The sequence below is a fragment of the Mytilus edulis genome, chromosome 1, assembly GCF_963676685.1.
Source record: "Mytilus edulis chromosome 1, xbMytEdul2.2, whole genome shotgun sequence".
Classification (NCBI taxonomy): domain Eukaryota; kingdom Metazoa; phylum Mollusca; class Bivalvia; order Mytilida; family Mytilidae; genus Mytilus; species Mytilus edulis.
Genome location: NC_092344.1, coordinates 66650475 through 66670293, shown reverse-complemented (window position 1 = coordinate 66670293; position 19819 = coordinate 66650475). Strand labels below are relative to the sequence as shown.

Sequence of the window (19819 nt, the reverse complement as noted above, 5' to 3'; positions counted from 1 at the left end):
ATGGCGGGAATTACAAATATCATCTACACAATAACAAATACGATAGGGATGTAATAAACATGAATTCAACAATTAACTACAGATCAGAAAATATTACAGCGACAAGCTTAACAAAAAACAGTGTTCATGTTTTATCAAATGATGTTATAAATCTTTAAAAAAAAAAACTAAAAACTTGTACCAGAGACATATATTATATTGTATTATATGTCTCTGCTTGTACTACTATAACACAGAGATTGGTCACTCTCTGTACTGTCCAGTCAAATCGTATTTTCACGTTGTCCACGGATGCGCGCGCATTCGGACTGATTAGACAAGAAGGACGATCAGCCATTGTTTACAAGCGTGGTGCAAAATAATAACATATGTGGCTTATTAAGGCGTTTTTTATATCAGTAAGTATAATAATAAGATTAAAAATGTTAATTATTGTTTGATTATGTTCACATTAGCCTTGTTTAGTATATTTATAAGCGTAAATTTACAAATGAAACATTGAAAATTTACAGCGTTTGACTTTTCAGTTAGTTAGACCGACTCGAGTTATTTTGTAAATAGGTTAAATTCAGAGGAACAGTTGGTTTTCTAGATAGTATTAAAACTTTCTTTCATATTTTTTCTTTACACTGATGTATACTTTGTCATAATTTGATATACCAGCAAACTGCTATTAATCCCTTTTTGTGGGGAGATTTACCACATGAAGGTTTTCAAAATGGCCGATGTAAATTTTGAGTCAATTTCTGTTGTGCTAGGGTATAATTCAGTTGAATAATTTGTTTTCCCAAATGGCATTAAAACATTCCCTTGTATTTCTTCTTTCTACTAATGTTTACTTTGTCATAATTTGATATACCAGCATACTGCTATTAACCCCTTTTTGTGTGTGGGGGGGGTCCCCATGATGAAGACTCCCAAATGAAAAATGTCAATTTCTGCTGTGCTAGGGTATAATTCAGTTGAATAATTTGTTTTCCCAAATGGCATTACAACATTCCCTTGTATTCTTCATTCTACTAATGTTTACTTTGTCATAATTTGATATACCAGCATACTGCTATTTACCCCTTTGTGTGTGTGTGTGTGTGAGGGGGGGGGGGTCCCCATGATGAAGACTCCCAAATGAAAAATTTGAAAAAGGTAAGTTTGTCCACATTTTAAACAAATCCATCAATTTACCATGGCTATTAGTTTGTTTAAGTAAAGTTGCAGACCCTATTCTGAGTATTCATTTATCATGTTTATAGTCTAGAAGCATAAGTAAGTTTTCAATGTTACTGATTATAACTTTATTTATTGCAGAAATGCCTCTCCGAAAGAAATCCCGTTTGGGACGACCGAAAAAGAACAGCCATCAGAAAAAAGAACCGAAGCATAAAAATGGTAAGTTTATTTTTCAACATGATAACATTTAAATATTTGCTGACTTTGAATACCAATGAATAAGGTTTACTGTAATATCCATTACTTTATACATAGGTCACTGAGTTCATTGCATGTCTAATGTTGAAGAAAAATGCTTCATTCCCTTTGTCATTTAGGTGAACCCCATCTCTAAGGTGGTTATGTCTGAAACACTTGTGGTTCCAAAATTTAATGCCTGCTGTCTGTGGTGTTTTCTCTGACAAATGTTTATTTATCTTTGTCCTTTTGTTGTCATATTGTGAAACTGACATATTTCTTGGTCTAAGTCTTATAATAACAGGACCTATTATGACCTGTGATACTCCTTGTTGTTGAATTTCAACAGCTAATTCAATCAAGTTTTCTGCTATGTCCTTTACACTGGCTTCTGGTGTTATATCATTTCCACCAACCTGTATAAATACTACATGGGTTCGAAATCTTCTAATGACGTGCATGTCCATTCTTTTAAATAATTCTGTGGTTCGACCTCCTTTTCCATGAATGTAGGATTGATGACCTGACAAAAAATCTGAAGATGTGTCTTTCATCCACTGATTGAGATCCCTTACTAGACTATGACCAAATACTAACACTCTCTCTGACATTTTTAAACTTAGTGTTTTCAGGGTCAAATTAATAATGTGAATTACTACTACTACTAAATAAAGTTTAATGGCGACTACCCTTGCGGGTATTGCGCCAGATTACCTTATATAAAAACATTTCAAGTAAATGTTTTAAATTTATCATTATTTAGGTGTTAGCCTATATTATATATATTCATATTATAGAAATTTTGTGAGTTTTTTTTTCCTTAAATTTTATTAATCTTGTGATTTAAATCTGAGCTATAGTGTGTATTTTAATTATCTTGATGATCTATTGGTTAATTTATATTACGAAGAAAAATATATGTGAGCTTATTATTCCGTTATTTGTAACTTAGCCTTCTTTGTATATAAATATTAAATGATTTGGTAGGTAGGTGTGTTTGTTGTTTTTTTTTTAAACATGAAAACTGTAAGTATCATATACTTTTGGATAGACATATCTTTTTTTTTTTCTTTTTTTTTTTTGTATAGCACTCAGATTGTTGTTGACTTTATAGAAAAAATAACGATCATATGTAAAACAATAGCACACAATTTAACAAAACAAAATATAAAAAGTAGCAGGTTATAAAAGATTTGAGTTTAGTTTAGCTGTGCATACATATGCTAAGAAGGAAGTCAAAGGATAGAGTCAAAAATAGATTACAACTTAAATGTAATAAAATTCCTATAGCAAAAACACATTTCAAACATCATTTCAATCACCTATATTAAGGTCGATCCTGATGTTGTTTTTTTTGTCAACTTTCTCATCATTGTGCTTTCTTTTTTATTTAAATTTTATTTTTAACAAAAAGAAACTACTGTACAATATTATTTAATTGTTTGTATAAAAGTTCATCTTTATAATATTTTAACATAAGTATTTCTGATAAATGTTCTTCTACTGGCATATATCTGCAAGCCCAAATACTATGAACATATCCATAAATATACGGAAACAAGTCTGTATCAATATTAAACAGTATACATGTATTTGTATTCATACTAAAATTTTGATAACTTTTTTCATTTTGTATAATACTACAAACTAAGGTTCTGAAATATGTCAAAGTTACACATTTTGTAAATAGATGTTCTAATGTCTCAACATGTTTATTACAATAGCTACATTTATATGTTTGCCTGTAAAACTTTCTCCTAGAGAGCCACGCCCCTGTTGGCAATATCATATGTACAACTTTATAAATGAAATCTCGTATATACATATTGTTTACCCTTTGTAAGTTAATCCATATATGTTGGAAATTTACATTTGGGTATAATATTTCAATCTTGTTTATAACATTGTTAAATTCTAACAGCTGTAAATAAACGTCTTTAAAACTTTTCTTATTAAGTATAATATTACTTTGATATTTAAGATATATGCATTTTAATCTTTCATATTGCCCTATAGTGACCACAGAATGTCTATACATATTTTCTGCTAATTTTGGAAGTATGGTTCTTGTAGTGATTCCTATGAAATAAATGAATATTGATGTCCATACAGATGAATTTCCAGTTAAAACTTGAGTTATTCTATATAAAAGTAAGGCTTCACATTTCAGTTTAATGTCAGGAACTTGTTGTCCACCATCTTTATATTGTTTGGTAATTGTTGTTCTGTTTAACAGCTCAATGTTGTCCCAGAAAAAATCGTAAATCACTTTATTTATTTTCTTTATATAAAATTCACTAGGTGGATATATCCTTGCAGTATACAAGAATTTACTAATTATATAAGTGTTTAAAACTAAAACTTTATGTTTATATCGGAATTTTCTTTTTTTCCATTTGTCTATCTGTTGTATCAGTCCATAATATTTCTTTTTCCAGTTAATTTCAACTGCATTTTTCCCAAACCATATTCCAAGGACTTTAATTTCGTCTTTGATTAGCTTGTTTATACTGCCATAGTTTTTTGTATTAGGATTTCCAATTTTCAAAATTTCGGTTTTGTTTTCATTAATTTTCGAGCCAGATACCAAACCAAATTGATTAAATTCTTCGAGTAATTTTTCATAGTCTGTTAAATTAGTCGATATAATAGAACAATCATCTGCGTGTTGAAAAAGTTTTACATTTGTGTTATGATTAGGAATTTGTATTCCCTGTATATTATTGTTTCTGCGAACTTTACAGGCTAATGCTTCTATTATGACAGCATAGATACTCATACTTATTGGACATCCTTGTCTTATGGATCTTGTAATTTCAATTTTGTCACTAAGTGCTCCATTTATAATAACCTTACTTGATATGTTAGTGTAAATGATTTCAATCCATCTTATAAAGTTTGACGGAAAATTCATAGCTCTTAACACTTGTATGATAAATTCATGTTCCACCCGATCAAAAGCCTTCTCCTGGTCAAATGAAATTAATATACCACTTATGCCATTCAAATCCATATACTCTAATATACTTTCTATAGATAAAAGATTGTCTGATATTAATTTTTCTGGTCCTGCACCTGTTTGGTTTTTATCTAATAGTTTGTTTAATATTTTTGACAAGTTTTTACTTAAGAATTTGGTAAGAATTTTGTAATCAACACATAGTAGACTAATCGGTCGCCATTGTTTCATGTCTTTTCTATTACCCTTATTTTTATATATTAGTGAGATCAGTCCTGTCTTCATTGTTTCTGTGAGTTCTCCGTTTAAATACACATTGTTCAAAACTTCCACCATATCTTCCCCTATTATGTTCCAGAATTTTAAGTAAAAAGACTTTCCTATTCCATCAACTCCTGGAGATTTGTTATTTTTGAATTCCTTTAATAATTTAAGACATTCATCTTGTGTTATAAAGGTATCAAAGTTTGTTTTATCTTCTTCTGTTAATTTATTTAGATTAAGGTCTTCTAAATAGTTTGTCATTGATTGTCTATCAATGTTTTGTGACTTATATAAATCGGAATAAAAATCTGTCACTATTTTAATCACCTCACTTTTAGATGTGCATGATTTTCCATTTTTGTCTAATACACTTTCTACTTCTCGTTTATCTCCTCTTTTTTCCTCTGCTTGTTTAAAGAAATCTATGTTATCTATATCTTCTTCGTAATAATCTTGTCTTGAACGTATTATTGTTCCCATTTTTTCCTTATTTTCTAATTTAATTATAGTTTCACTTAAGTTATCAATGATGATTTGGTCAGGCTGAATTTTATTTTCTTCATTCTCAAGTTTCATATATGTTTCTGAAAGTTCTATTCTTTCACGAGCTACTAATTGCTTGGAGAAACGTATTGTCAATTCTTTAATTTTTTTCTTTCCAATTTCCCACCAATCTAAAATGTTATAGTTACTCTTCCTTTGTTTCCAATTTATCCAAAAGTTATTTATGTATTCGGTATAAAGTTCTTTGTCCAATAAACTATCATTCATTTTCCAATAACCATTTCCCCATTTAGTTTTTTTAAGTTTCAAGGATATATATATGATCTTGTGGTCACTATATTGATAGGGTATATGCTTAAGATCTCTTATCTTATGTTTTAATGCTTCAGATATACATATTTTGTCTATTCTAGTTTTAGCACCTTTATTACCTATAAAAGTATAACTTATTTTTTTTGGATATTTATATCTATAGCTATCTAGTGTATTTAACATGGTACACAATTCTTTATATAACAAAATTACAGTTTTATCAAGTACAACATTTGGGTTTTTTGTATCAATCTTTTGATCAATACAGTTAAAATCTCCCAACATAATATTTCTATGTGATTCTTTATTTACACTTGCACAGTATTCTATCATTTCTCTATAAAAGAAACCTTGTTGTCCTGTGGATTTTGTAGGACTATAAATGTTCAATAGATTTATTACTTTGTCATCAGTTTTGAAACTAGTATGTACCAATCTACCTTTCAATATATTGCTGTTAAAGTAATGGTTTGTACATTCAATATCTTTTTTTACCAAGGTTACCACACCTTTTGTATGTAACTCTCCTTGCGAAAAATATATTTTAAAGTCTGTATTATTTTCTAAATTACTAATAACATGTTGCTTAATATAACCACATTCCTGCAAACAAATGATTTCACAGTCACCATAATCTCTAATGATACCATCTATTTTTGTTTCAAAACTCCTTCTAATATTCACACTTATAATTTTCAAAATACTTAACATTAGTAATGTGCTATAAAGAAATGTTAGTTTAGCATGCATCATTTTAAAGTTTGAGTTGTCGGTGTTTGTACCTTTGTTTTCTTTTGTGTGTGCTCTTGCTTTTTGCCATCTCCGGTTGAATTTCTCGCCCTTTTATTTGCTAATGTAGTTTTGCTATCTGTTTTCGGTTCATCTTTTTTTGTCTTATCACTGTGTATTTCTCCTTTTTTGTGTGTAGTTTTTGAACTTTTTGTCTTGTCTTTATCTTCCATCTTTTCTTCAGTTTTCTTTTTCCCTACTTTAGTTTTGTCTTTCTTTTTCTTAGCTTCTGTATTCTTGTTTTCCATTTGTTCGTTTTCTTTTATCTGTGTATCTATTTCTACATTTTCAACAATATTTTCAAATTCTGTTTCAAAAGTTTGTTCATTTCTGACTATTACAAATATGCAAATCGTGAATTAGTTTAAATACATTCTCTTTTATAGTGTTGGTGAACTGTGTTAAGCACTGGCAGCATAATCAATAAGTGGTGTTCACATATAATTAATTATATAGATTAATTATCCATATTATTTAACCAATTAAAGAAAATAATACTATTTATAGACATTCAGAATGATTAAGTGATTAATTATATAAAAATAAAAGGTTTTCTGTTTAATTAAAACTATACAGCCTAGTACCTTTCAAAGCCAATAAAAACATGTTTGACCTCAATACTTTTTAATTATAATTAATAAATAATAGTTTCAGTCTGTTGGATAAATTTATGAATGGATACCAAAAAAATCCACAATACCTGCAAAGGAAGCCACCATAAAACCCAAATTAGATTTATTTAATAAAAATTACTTTAACTAGTTTAGATTAGATAACTTCTTTGCTTGACAGATTTTCAAATTTTAAAGGATGGGAAGAAATATTTGAATACATATATGTATGATTCTGATGGTGAATTAAATGATAACTACATGTACCTTAACTATTTATTGTCTGCTGTCTGTGGTGTTTTCTCTGTCAAATGTTTATTTATCTGTGTCCTTTTGTTGTATGCATTTATAGGACTATGACACTAGTTGGAATGAAAAGAGCTAGAATAAATTCATATCATAGATGAAATTGAAGAACAGATCAGAAAGAAAGCAATGAAGAAAGAAAAGGACTTAATTTCAAGAGCAGATGTAAGTTAACATATACATGTATAAGTATATTATTAAGTTGCCAATAGAACAATAATACGATTGCAAAGTGAAGGTTAAATCATTGTCTAATATTTATCCTGTTGAATTAGTAAAAAAATAGACAATTTAAAAAATATATATTCATAATATTAGGATATAATGGGAAAAACAGGCTGTAGTTCTCAGAAATCAAGGATTCTGTTTTTAAATATAAAAAAACTTGCATGCTAGTTTGCTATATATATTGTTCCCTTTGATTTATTTGTCTTTTGATGTGAACATTTGTACAAGGTGTAAAGTATTGTCTTTTTAACTATAATGTGTATTTTACTTTTGTAAGAATCATTTTCAAGAAGCTTGTTTAATTTATTTTGATAAGCATGATATAAGAATAAGTGACTGTTGCATAAATATGTACATGAATGTTTCATTTTTCATTTCAGGATACAAAAGTTCACCTGACGACCAAAAGGAACTGTACACCAACATCAAGAGCCTTTATCATTCAATGGACTGACAATTTCTGTTTTGTAGAGAATAAAAATCATCAAAATCTATAACTGTATTTTTTGTTTGCATTTAGTGAGCTTATAAATAAATTATTGAAATAATTTGAATAAATTGTATGTTATCCTCAAGACTAGAATAGAAAATAGAAGAAAAAAAACTCCAAGTTGTATAAAAAAGTGGAAGGTCCATAAAAACTAACAAAATCGAACACTTGACTGCAAATACAAACAGAACGAAGGGGAAAAATGTCATAATCCTGACTTGGTACAGACTTATTCCTTAAAAAGAAATGGTGGGTTAAACTTCGTCTGATTGTTTACAGACTTTCAAAACTTGGTCTTATTGGTTAGACTTTTCTAAACTTAGTCCTATTGTTTACAAACTTTTCTTTGGTCTCCAGGAAGATTAGAATGTGTAACCCTATTATTGTTAATATTATTATTATCATTATTGAAGTTTTCCAGCTTTATAAAAAAAGAAGATGTGGCATGATTGCTAATGAGACAACTGTCCACAAGAGACCACAATTGACACAGACATTAACAACTATAGGTCACCGTACGGCCATTCAACAATGAGCAAAGCCAATACTGCAGTCGGCTATAAAAGGCTCAATAAGACAATGTTAAACAATTCAAACGAGGAAACTAACTGCCTTATTTAATTCAAAAAAATATACAATGCACTATATTGACAAGTAAAATGATGGTAAAAATCATTGCAAGGACACTTAAGCAAATATGTACACGTGTATTGTATATTCTGCAATACAGTGCACTTTTCAACCTGTAGTGCTGTACCAAGTAGTTCCTGTGAAATCAAAGTACTAGTTGCGTAACCGTTCTAAGGTCTAAACACCATATATTTCTAAACATCTGACATCTAAATAATTGTTGAAATCTAAACACTTGTTAAAATCTAAACATGTTTATATGCTAAAGGTGTTTCAAAACGTACACAGAAAAAGTGTTTAGATTTGAATTTAGGATCTAAACCTGTTTTTACAGTGTACGGACCTTTCAAATGAAAAAAAATAATAATTCTCTAGACTTAGAAATACATATATATATATATATATACACATTTAAATGGAAAGTTAGTTTCTTGAGATCATGCACTTTTCAACTATAAAACTTCTGTTAACACAGAACCTACCCAACTCAATGTAGCTAATTTTCGGTTACCCAATGCCAGAAATATTTGCCACTGACAGTCAGTTATTGATTATTGGGCAGAACTCTACTATAAATATTTATATTTATTTATTTACTATCTTAATTTAATGTATGAATTAGAATGATGTGTACATATGTACCACTCTTGATAAACTCATTCGTCAAGATAAAACTTCAAAAAAAAGGAGACTTTAGAAAACATAAAGATCAGCAACGTGACATTACTAAACGTTAAATAAGGTTTTGTTGGTGGCTGTGCTTTGTTCTTAAATAGCCACGGAATCCAGATACTGAAGAATAGGTTTTTCACAATCTGAGCACTGGTATAAAGCTTGACGTTCAGAGTTATTTGCGGTAGTGGCTTCTTTTTGTTTTTTTTTTGCAGTTTTTGCAGCCGTCCTTCAGATTCAATATCTGATGCAGTAAAATCACCAAGTAAAAGATCAAGATTGAGATCACTGTCATACCAAGATAAGAAGTCCCTTTAGTCCCTTTTAGAGGACATTGCGAAGTGAAATTTGCGACGATGTTTTGGGAACATATATTTATAATTTGTAGGTCTTTTGTTTGTTTAATGCACCCATTGAAGTTATAACCCCTTTTGCCGTTCTGTACTCAACTACTTTAAACGATATTTTCTCTCTTATATGATTGCCGCGAATTACGTTGTTTGTAAAAACCTGATCAAAATTGATTGAAATGGTTGACCCTTTTAATTAAGGAAAGACATCCTCATTATTTTTGTATTTGGAAAAGAATTTGATTAGGATAAAAACCCAAGTTCATTACAAAGCATACTAGACTGATTCAAACGGCAAAACAGAATTGCTTACAAAAAAAACACGATAATTTGGTATAATATATCTTTTTTGGGGCATATTTTTTTTTCTGTTCTAAATTTCCAATCGATTATTCTTCAATTATTCCTATTCTATAATCTTGATTTTTTTCATCTATTCAATGAATAACCGTCGAAACCCATCCATACCTTCCTTTATACTTTTTGCCGCCGGGGCCGTAATTAACCTTCATTTGAAAAAAAAAACGGTTAAAACTGAAGCCTTTTTCCATTTTGATTTCTGAAAAAGCTTTTAGTGGAACCAATCATTCATGAAAATTAAAATAAAATATCAAAAAGTATCGATGATGAAATTAATATATCTTAATTCCATTTTAATTAGCATGTGTATACGTGTATCATAACCATATCCCAGCCAATTCACAAATGCACCTGTTTTTACAGGTAGGTAAAATAGGTAAAACATTTGTATATTTGATCAAGGAATTGTTTATATGATTCCTTGATTAGATACAATAAACGGGACCTGTTTCACCGTAACAATTTCGGTTGTCGGATTTATGAGAATTATCTAAACAATCCATTCTCGTCGCAAAGTTCATTTTAAAAAAACTATTAAAATATGTTTATTATGAAAAACTATTAAAATATATTTATTATTAAAAACTATTATAATATAATAATTATTAAAGTAGGTTAATCATAATAATATTCATATAAAATGAATAGTAATGACAGCATTGAAAATAATAATTTGCTTTGTTTTATTCAATTTTAATTTGAACAATTACATGTCGTCTGCTAACGGTAAAATACGAAACTACGTTAAAATAACGTAGCTAGCTTTTTTGAGTGTGTACGGTTTTATAGGGAAATTGAGAGTGACCAATCTCTGTGTTATAGTAGTCTCAGTACCAAAGTTATATACAAATTATAAAAGTATTTAAATATATTATTGTCATATATTTGTTCAATGTAGATGTTTTTGAATTTGAATAATCGAATTTATTTCTTGATATTTGATATTTGATGTATGAAATATTAAGTAAGGCGATGAAATGACATGTTAAAAAAAGTGTGCTGTATCTTTATGTTAAGAAGTGATTTGGTCCAGTTAAAAAAGATAAAAAATTAGTATGTCTGATACTGTCAAACTGAATTTTAGACACCCTTTAAAATAGAACTGTCCATATTTTGAGTTAATGCTGGTAGAAGTTTCTATAATTTTGACATTATTTTAAACATATTCATTTTAAAGTGGATTGGGAAACAAGTTTTGCAACTTATATTAATTCCTTTCAATTTTGCGGGTGCGAGTGCTGCCCTGTAGCGGCATAAGCCTGCTCTTTTTCGAAATCTACAAGGGGGTCTTTAACGTGCAAAAGATATGGCTCTCTCTTAACACGGGTCAGCCATTTATCGTCCCCTTCCGACGGACTATCATCGTTTCCTCGAGACCATACCCGCAAATGGTGTCAAGGGAGAGCCGAAAATTCAGTGCCTGAAATTTTTATCCCAAACGGGAATCGAACCTTTGTGTTAGTAGTCCGATGCACTAACCACTACACCACGGCTCTCTTACATTATTTTTCCCAATAGTAGTACATTACACTGTAAAAACTTTTTTGAGACATTGCAGGTGCGATTTTTGTCTCGCTTGACGGAGTCAAAAAGCGAGAAATAGGTATGCTGTTTCCGGCAGCGGCGGCGGCGACTGCGGCGTTAACAATGTATTAGATTGTGATTAGGTCTAGTTTATGGTGAATCACTAGTGGTAAGTCAAAGATATTTGGTATGCAGTTGTATAAGTATTGGCACATCTCATTACCATGGAGATTATTTCACCCCGCTCCCTCAGTTATGGTCTATTGACTTTGAAACTTTTGTTTAGTTTTCATATATTAATATACCTTGTGACTAGGTCAGTTTATGGGTAACCACTAGCGGTAAAGTAATGATAATTGGTATGCAGTTGTATAAGCTTCAGCATATCTAATTTCCATGGAGATTATTTGGCCCCTGCTTCCTTATTCATGGTCTATTGATTTTGAAATTTTCGCTTAGTTTTTAATGTATTAGTTTGTGATTAGGTCAGTTTATAGGGAACCACTAGTCGTAGGTTAATGATAATTGGTATATATGCATTTGTTTAAGCATTGTCATATCTCATTTCCATGGAGATTATTTGGCCCCTCCCCTTAAGTCATGGTCTATTGACTTTGAAACTTTTGCTTAGTTTTCATGTATTAGTTTGTGATTAGGTCAGTTTATGGGGAACCAGTAGTGGTGGGTCAATGATACTTGGTATGCAGTTTTATTAACATTGGCACATCTCATTACCATGGAATTTTTTTTTACCTTTCCCTCAGTTATGGTTTATTGACTTCGAAATTTTGCTTGGTTTACATGTATAAGTTTGTGTTTAGGTTTGTTTAAAGAGAACTACTTATGATTAGTCAATGGTATTTGGTATGCAGTTGTATTAGCATTGGCACATCTCATTTCAATGGAGATTGTTTAGCCATGTACCTCCAGTCATGGTTCCATGACTTTGTATATTTTCTAAACTTGCATGTTAAAGTGTTGCTATTTTTTATTTCAACATTTGCATTATCGAAATTACAAAAGAGCATATCTCTGTGATAACAGTTTATTTTAATTTAAATGTATTGTCTAAAAGAAATGCACTAGGAATAACTGTATTCTCGGGCCATATTCTTTGGTTTCTTTTCAAATTATGCACAGAAATCCCTATGTTTCACTGCAGTTTGGTACAAACTAAATGTTACCAATAATTCCTATCCCTATCAATTGATAAGACTGACCGACACGAAATTCCATCATTTTATAGAATGGCTTTATACACTCTTAACTTTTCTTTATAGAAATATATTTTTCTGTTAGATGTAATTCTATTTGTATCCATTTAATGAGTTAAGCCTTTTCCAACTGATCTCTATAGTTTGCTTTTTATTGTACTTTTACACCACTGTCCCCGGTTAGGGGATAGTTGCGCGTTCACAAACATGTTTAACCTCACCATATTCTTTAAGCACCTGTCGCAAGCCAGGACCCTGTATTTCGGTGGTTGTAGTTGGGTCATGTCTGTCATACTAGTACTTGTTTTTCGTAAATTGTTTTTTTTTATAAATAAGGCCGTTAGTTTAATTTCTATATTGAAATGTTTCATATATCTCATACCAGTGTCTTTTAAATTCGACCATACTGAGTGGGTTTTTTTTCATTCTTGAAGGTCGTATTATTCCCTATTATTGCTACATGTAACGTTTGAACGTTGGTGGATAGTTGTCTCATAGGCAATCATAAAATATCTCCTTACTTTAACATATAATACATAAAATTTTATTTTATTATTGTGTCACATACTGATTGAACATTGTACAATGACATAATAAAAATTTACATTAAAACAATCAGTACCCAGCCATAAAATTGGCTTATGAAACGTTGGTGGATAGTTGTCTCATAGGCAATCATAAAACATCTCCTTACTTTTACATATAATGATGTAAAATGTGAAACTATTTTATAAAAATTAAACATATTGTTATTTCTCTTTGTCAGTTTAACATGCATAAAGTTTCGTCCGTGTGATTTACTTCTTTTTCTTCCGTTCGATTTCTAGTTGGGCTTCTAAGTCTTTAATTTGCTGTCTTAAATCTGGTAGTATGTTACGTGCTATATTTTCGGAAGACTCTTTGACTTGGAGTTTTCCTTTAACATTATTATATTTATGTTTTAAGTCTTCATTTTCAGCTTGTAGTTTGCTCACTATTTCGTCATGTAATTGTTGTTTTTCGTCGCTTTGTTTCTGTAGTTTTTGCAGACGCTTCCTTAATTGTTTAAGCTGTTGTTCTTTAACTGCAATTTCTTTCTCTTTCTCTTTTATATGCCTTTGTAACTCTGCAGTTCCTCCTTTTTGTTTTCGAGCTTCATTTTGTAATTTTTCTAACTGTTTATTAAGTTTTTGAAGCTCTTCTACTCTTTTATCATGTTGTTCTTGAACATCTGGAATGTTATCCCCGGATAAAGTTATTTCGACAGCCTCCGTGATAAATTTTTGAAATTCGTTTCTTAGTTCACTAACGGCGGATTTGATCAAAGCTTTACCCATTTGACTGAAAATATATTGAACACGATTTAAATTCTAAATTATACAGTTACCGCAAGATGTCTTTTCATTTCTGTGTTTTTTTAGTTGCTGTTTCAATAGTTATTATGTATTTCTAGCATACCCTTAAATTGTTGTAAAATAACAAGCCATAAATCTTTTAAAATACAGGTATGATTTAAACGAATTATTTTGTTTCGAAACCTCCAAATCATACATTATATTTCAAAATGGAAGAATTAGTCCTAAATTTAACGTTGCAACTGCCCTTCCTCCGGCTAAACTTACAGACGAACTTATTTGCTCCTCCTTTATCGATTGATATTGGAAAGTGTTTTGGGTTTTTATGTTGTTTTTTGTTGTTGTTGTAGTTGTTGTTGTTGCTTTAACTTAAACATGTTTAACTGTAGTGTACCTGATGTAATTGGTTCCGAAAACACTTAAATCAGCATTAGTATATAACATGTATTATATACTGAAAAAGAAAAAACTAGTGAACAGTTTACTTACTTCATTTTCTGCATTTCGGAGGCAGTTAAACCAATAGGTTCGTCTAAAAAATCAGAGCTTGTTTCTGGGTCTGTAAAACATATTTAAGTGAAAAATGAAAACATAATGCACTCGTTTACCCCTCAGTTGTTAAAAGCTAAGCATGTTCTAATATAATCATCAACACTAATATATGGTTACCCTTGATACGTAGTTTTTGACAATATTTATGATTTTGTGACGAAATTTTCCTTACATTACGAACGAACTAGATGAATAATGTTAAAATTAAGCATGGGGCATTTACAGATACAATTAATAACAGTATTGTGAATTAGATCGAGAATACGTGTATATAAATCCGGTGATCGCATTAAGCATGGATTTGTCACTGAAATAAACTATTATCTGATTGTGCATGTAATACACGTGCTCAATATCCATGCTTCTTTGTTTATTCATTCCTATAGGGTGACAATCGGTAAACTACGGTATCCAAACACGACAATTAATGAGCTGTCATATTTTTCCTTCATAACAGACAGAGAGAGAACAAAAATGACGATTATACGATATTTTTGCGTAAAAATTGATAAAATCTTGCACAGAAGACTAAGTTTATGATATATATATTGGTTCAAGATTTGGATAAACATTATTTTTTACCAGTCGCTAGTTTCATATGACTTTATTCATTTATAATGCTGCTTACACCTCGTATTGACATAAAACAACTCTTCAAGATAACATAAATTAATATTATCATCTATAATAGATGTTAACATATAGCGTGCATCGTGTAATTTTGGCGTTCATGTATTTAGATGTCACTAATTTCAAGTACGCCTAGATTGTCTAAGTTTTGTGGTCGTATTGTCACATTGTAGTTTTTATATAGATAGCTTTCTTGTGCTAAGAACCAACACTTTAACCACATTTTATAGTTTGTTTAATGTTGTGCTGTAAAACCACTTCTTGGCAAATGCGAGAGTTGAGCATTCTCTATTCTGTATATATGTCTGTTCCAAACAAGTAGCATGCAGTCTAGTGATTGTCGTTGATTGCTGTTTTAATTTTATTAGTGTGATTTGTCTTTTGATTTTTGATTTTTTTAATTTTCCTTATCTCGTGGTCTTTTATACCTTATTATTATCATGATGCGTGTTTTGTTCTTTGGTGAAGACTGTGCGGTGACCTGCTTTTTTTATGTTCTTGTTCCTTGGTCTTAAGTTGATGGTTTTGATCTCATAAGCAATCATACCATATCTCATTATGTTGATTTGTCGGGTAAACTGCACCTGAATTGATTTCTCACCAAGTCTATTTTAAGAAAAATACTTCATTCAAATGAATTCATAGGTTCGCTGCTTCGTTCAAATGGGATTACCAGATTCTTGCAGAGGGACTATTGTTCTCCTCTGCTTCTCCGCCCTCCTCCACCAATTAGGTATGATAAAGCCTAAATAGGAATGTTGATAGTGGCGCTAACCACCAACAATCAATCCGTCTGCATGATGTCCATGGCCATTGTAACTATCATTAATATGGTTCATTGGCTTTTAAACCGTTCCATAGTTAACGTACATTTGTGCAGTTGTATAATATTTCTCACATCTCATTCCCAATGAAATTACATGGTTTTTCTCTTTAAAAATAGTCCATTTTTTACCATGAAACTTTCCCCAGTTTCCCTGTTGTGTTTCTACCAATCTATTCAATCTTTTGTGAATTTACTATCGGTATGAACGAAAGAACTTCATAAGTCATTAGTTGTTCAATTAATAGACTTAGTCGAAATAAATATATGCTCAGGCATCCTAGCTAATGTAACAGTGGACAATATCAACCTGATAAAAGGGGTAGATACCTTATGAATCATAATATATTAAAAGAAATTCAAATTGTCTTACCTTCTTCATGAGACACTGGAGGTTTTTTCTTATCCATTTTCATTAAAATTAAGGGGACAACTTCACATTTATTGCATGTACTAGCTTAATTTATTACCAGTCGGAACAATAATGCTTCCTCTACAATCTTTGTGAATGACTTGTAAAACAAAATATATAAATATAAAAGAATTATATTTAAAACCTATACAATCTTAAATCATAAACAAAACAATTATAACTAGTATTTAAATGGGCATATTAAATGTTTGTGTAGAAAATATAAAACCAGTGTGAATTCTTATTTGACACTGCAAATATACTAGTTTGAGCAGAATCATTTAAATACGGTCATGTTTGTTAACTTCCTAGTTTTTATTCTATGTTGTAGCATTTTAGAATCTAATACGTCGATGCGTGTAACTCAAGGCTGATACCGCGATGTATACTAATAAACACATCATGATAAAATATACATATAAATTAACAACAGATATAAGTACATTAATGAGAAAAGATTGCCTCTTGAAAAAAGAAAAACAGAAACAAGCATCCTTAACTAGTAAATTTTAGTTCAAGAAGATGCGAGCAACTGTTACAGCTTGTCGCAAAAAGATAGCCAGGATTTGTGGCAAAGCATATCTTGTGTAATGTTTTTGCTTATATCTAATAAATATTAATGACAATATCTCAAAACATGAGATAGTTCAGCTAACTAAAATCAATCAATCCATAAGCTGTTTTACCGGGAAAATATTGTATTTAGATATATAGTTGTAGTTAACATACTACCACAAACAAAAAAACAAGATACCAGGCTTATAATTGTGTACACAAGCCTCACGTTTCGTCTACAAAAGACTCTTCAGTGACGATTTTATCAAAAAGTTAAAGAGCCGAATAAAGTAGAAAGTCGAAGTCCATTAAATGCTAAAAATTCCGGGAAAACTGTTTAGTAGATATGTTTATCATTTAGATCTTTTACCTTTTCGGTCATAATATTGTAAGTATTTCTTAACTTTTTAATTTTTCATTATTGTCCCGTTGGTACATGTACTGTCTTCCTCTGTTTTTTTTTTCTGTACTTGTCAACACGTACAATTAAGAATTGAAAGGTTTCTTTTTTAAATTAATAAGAATTTCAAAGCTTTGGCCGAAGGATATTTTGTATGAAGCGCAGAAGAGCGTCATCGAGCGAACGTCATACAAAAAATGTGGGCACAGTTAGCGCTTTTATGACCCTATGAATTTATGTATATGAGACAATATCTGAAAAAGTCTAATTTCCATGTCCCGCACTTCACCAGCAATTATATTTTTATTCAACCATCTTTTTTGAAAATTTTAAGTTTTAGTATAAACTAAATTATATAATGCACCATGGCCTGCCAATTAAACACTCATTCTTATATTTCTTCCAATAAAATATTGTAATTTAAATGTTCAACCCCCCCTAAAATCATGTTGTCCCCTTTGTTTTTTTTTAAACTAAATCATTCAAATAATATCCAAATTAATTAAAAAGGCGTCCGATTCTCACATATATGATATATTATGTAATCAACTTGCCCCTAATTTGTCTTTTTATATTATAACTATAGCATGTAATAAAATTTTGCAAATTTTAAGAAAAAAAAAATTTGTCCCCAAGGGTAATTTCCCTCCTGTTACCACTGTTTTTTTTTTTTTACCTGTGGAAACGTTTACAAGACAAAGAGTTATTTTCCCCTTATGTATTGTGAAGAGCATCATTCCCTGCATGTATTAGTACAAAGAAATAGTTGGAAAGGCGGCCAGGTTTGAAAATTCAAGCCCATCCAAGGTAAGAATTTATAGAAAAATACTTATTAGTGTTCTATCCTGTTATAGCCTTTTTTTACACTTTCTGAGAATATTTTTAAGTGTGCACCACAATATTAAGTGTGTTTTTATATCATCTTTTTAAAAGTTATATGTCACAGGAAATACACTTACATTTAATGTGATAAAAAGGAAAAAAACTATCGCGTAATTCCTTTCTGTTACGTTCTGTTATGTTACATGTACCTGCTCAAAAGTAACAGCATAACCATCATCAGTAACAGGAAGGATGTTCAAGACAATTTCACTGAAGAATCGAACAGTTAATCTACTATATGCCAACCATTTCATTTAATATAAGTTATCACCACCATATCAAATAAATTTCAAAATAATATACAGTATATTGAATAAAAAAATAGGTTTTTTGCTTTTGATAACAGCAGAGAACATTGTGCAATTCTAGTATAGTAGATAGTAACAGAAAGGAATTTATTTTAGAATTTTTCATTACCTAGGCAGATTTTTCATCTTGCAAATACAGTTTCAAAGGATAAATGACATTGTTTGCTGTTATCTTCCAATTGTGACCAATCTAAAATGATTTATTTTTCTTAAACTTTAAAATAAAGCAGAAAAATCCTTTCTGTTAAGAACTCTGTCCTGTTACCGTTGTCCTGTTACTCAAGATTCTTTCATGTTACTGATATATCTGACTATATTTAAGTATATTTCTAAACCTTTTGTATTGCAAATGCTAAAATCAATAATTGGCATTTGATAAACTATTGCAGGATATACTAGTAAACCACAAATAGTGTCTTAAACTTATTCCTTATTCCCATTAGAAACTTTTTAAAATTGATTCACTTTGGTAACAGGAAAGAACTGGATTTTTTTTGTACCATTTTTTAAATTGCCATTGTTTCCTTATTAAACAATTATTTGAATTACAGACAACAGTTCCTAGATCCCCAATGTGTGGTCTTCGATTTGTGCTATTAAAATACCGGGTCTAAAGAATTTTTTTTTTGGTTTTTTCTTATTGCCAAAAACTAGACTTTTTCAGATATTGTCTCATATGTATTAATCGCATAACAGTTATCTGTTTAGAGTGTGCGGTAAGTTACTTGGTTTCAATTTACCGGCATTGTATAAATGTACAAAAGTATGTTTTATACGAAAATCCTCTCTGTTGCAACATTTAATTATATGTAACTAAGCAATCAGTGATAAAATTTTAAAAAATGTGAGCTGAACAATCAACATATATATATCTGATATCGGCTTACCTTTCCGGAGCACCTGAGATCACGCCCGTGTGTTGCTCAGTCTTTGGTGTTTTATGTTGTGCATTGCATACTGTTGTTTGTTTATTGGTCTTTTTTTGTTATTTGAATTAAAAAATATCCTTATCATCAGTTAAGCATCAATATAAATCATAAACCAATAACCATCTTGTAGAATATGACAAGATTTAAATTAATGTTTCATTTACTCATTCAGATGGGTTTTTTTTTCATTATTCAATGTTAATAATGACCAAGTGAGCAATATAACATCTTGTAAAATATTGTTTTGCTAAATATCTTTATACTTTGACAGTAAGTGACCGGGGAATAGGTAAACATATTATCTCAACTAATGATACTAGATAGCTGGAAAAGAATAGCTGATACAAAAGTGTTACCGTCATTTTCACAAAATATTT

The 19819-nt window shown here is 30.2% G+C and overlaps 1 protein-coding gene and 1 long non-coding RNA gene across 2 annotated transcripts; one reads left to right on the top strand and one right to left on the bottom strand.

Annotated features, from left to right (window-relative positions):
* The first annotated feature begins 241 nt into the window (after positions 1 to 241).
* Positions 242 to 7925, top strand: LOC139519907 (uncharacterized). The gene is made up of 4 exons (XR_011663751.1): positions 242 to 398; positions 1306 to 1386; positions 7196 to 7314; positions 7758 to 7925. It is a non-coding gene; the product is annotated as an uncharacterized lncRNA (long non-coding RNA).
* Positions 7926 to 13190: 5265 nt separating this feature from the next.
* On the bottom strand, positions 13191 to 16472 carry LOC139487597 (myosin-6-like). The gene is made up of 3 exons (XM_071272498.1): positions 16330 to 16472; positions 14441 to 14510; positions 13191 to 13937 (listed from the first exon to the last, which is right to left on the bottom strand). The coding sequence occupies exons 1-3, from the start codon at positions 16370 to 16372 to the stop codon at positions 13415 to 13417; spliced, it is 636 nt and encodes a 211-aa protein (XP_071128599.1). The 5' UTR covers positions 16373 to 16472; the 3' UTR covers positions 13191 to 13414.
* Positions 16473 to 19819: the final 3347 nt, after the last annotated feature.

Bases quoted from the DNA above. Each gene is read 5' to 3' on its own strand.
- LOC139487597 (XM_071272498.1), bottom strand. From the start codon at position 16,372: ATGAAAATGGATAAGAAAAAACCTCCAGTGTCTCATGAAGAAG. The intron at 14,511-16,329 runs GTAAGACAATTT...TATGTTTTACAG, and splicing joins TCCAGTGTCTCATGAAGAAG to ACCCAGAAACAAGCTCTGAT. The intron at 13,938-14,440 runs GTAAGTAAACTG...ATATATTTTCAG, and splicing joins TCCGAAATGCAGAAAATGAA to TCAAATGGGTAAAGCTTTGA.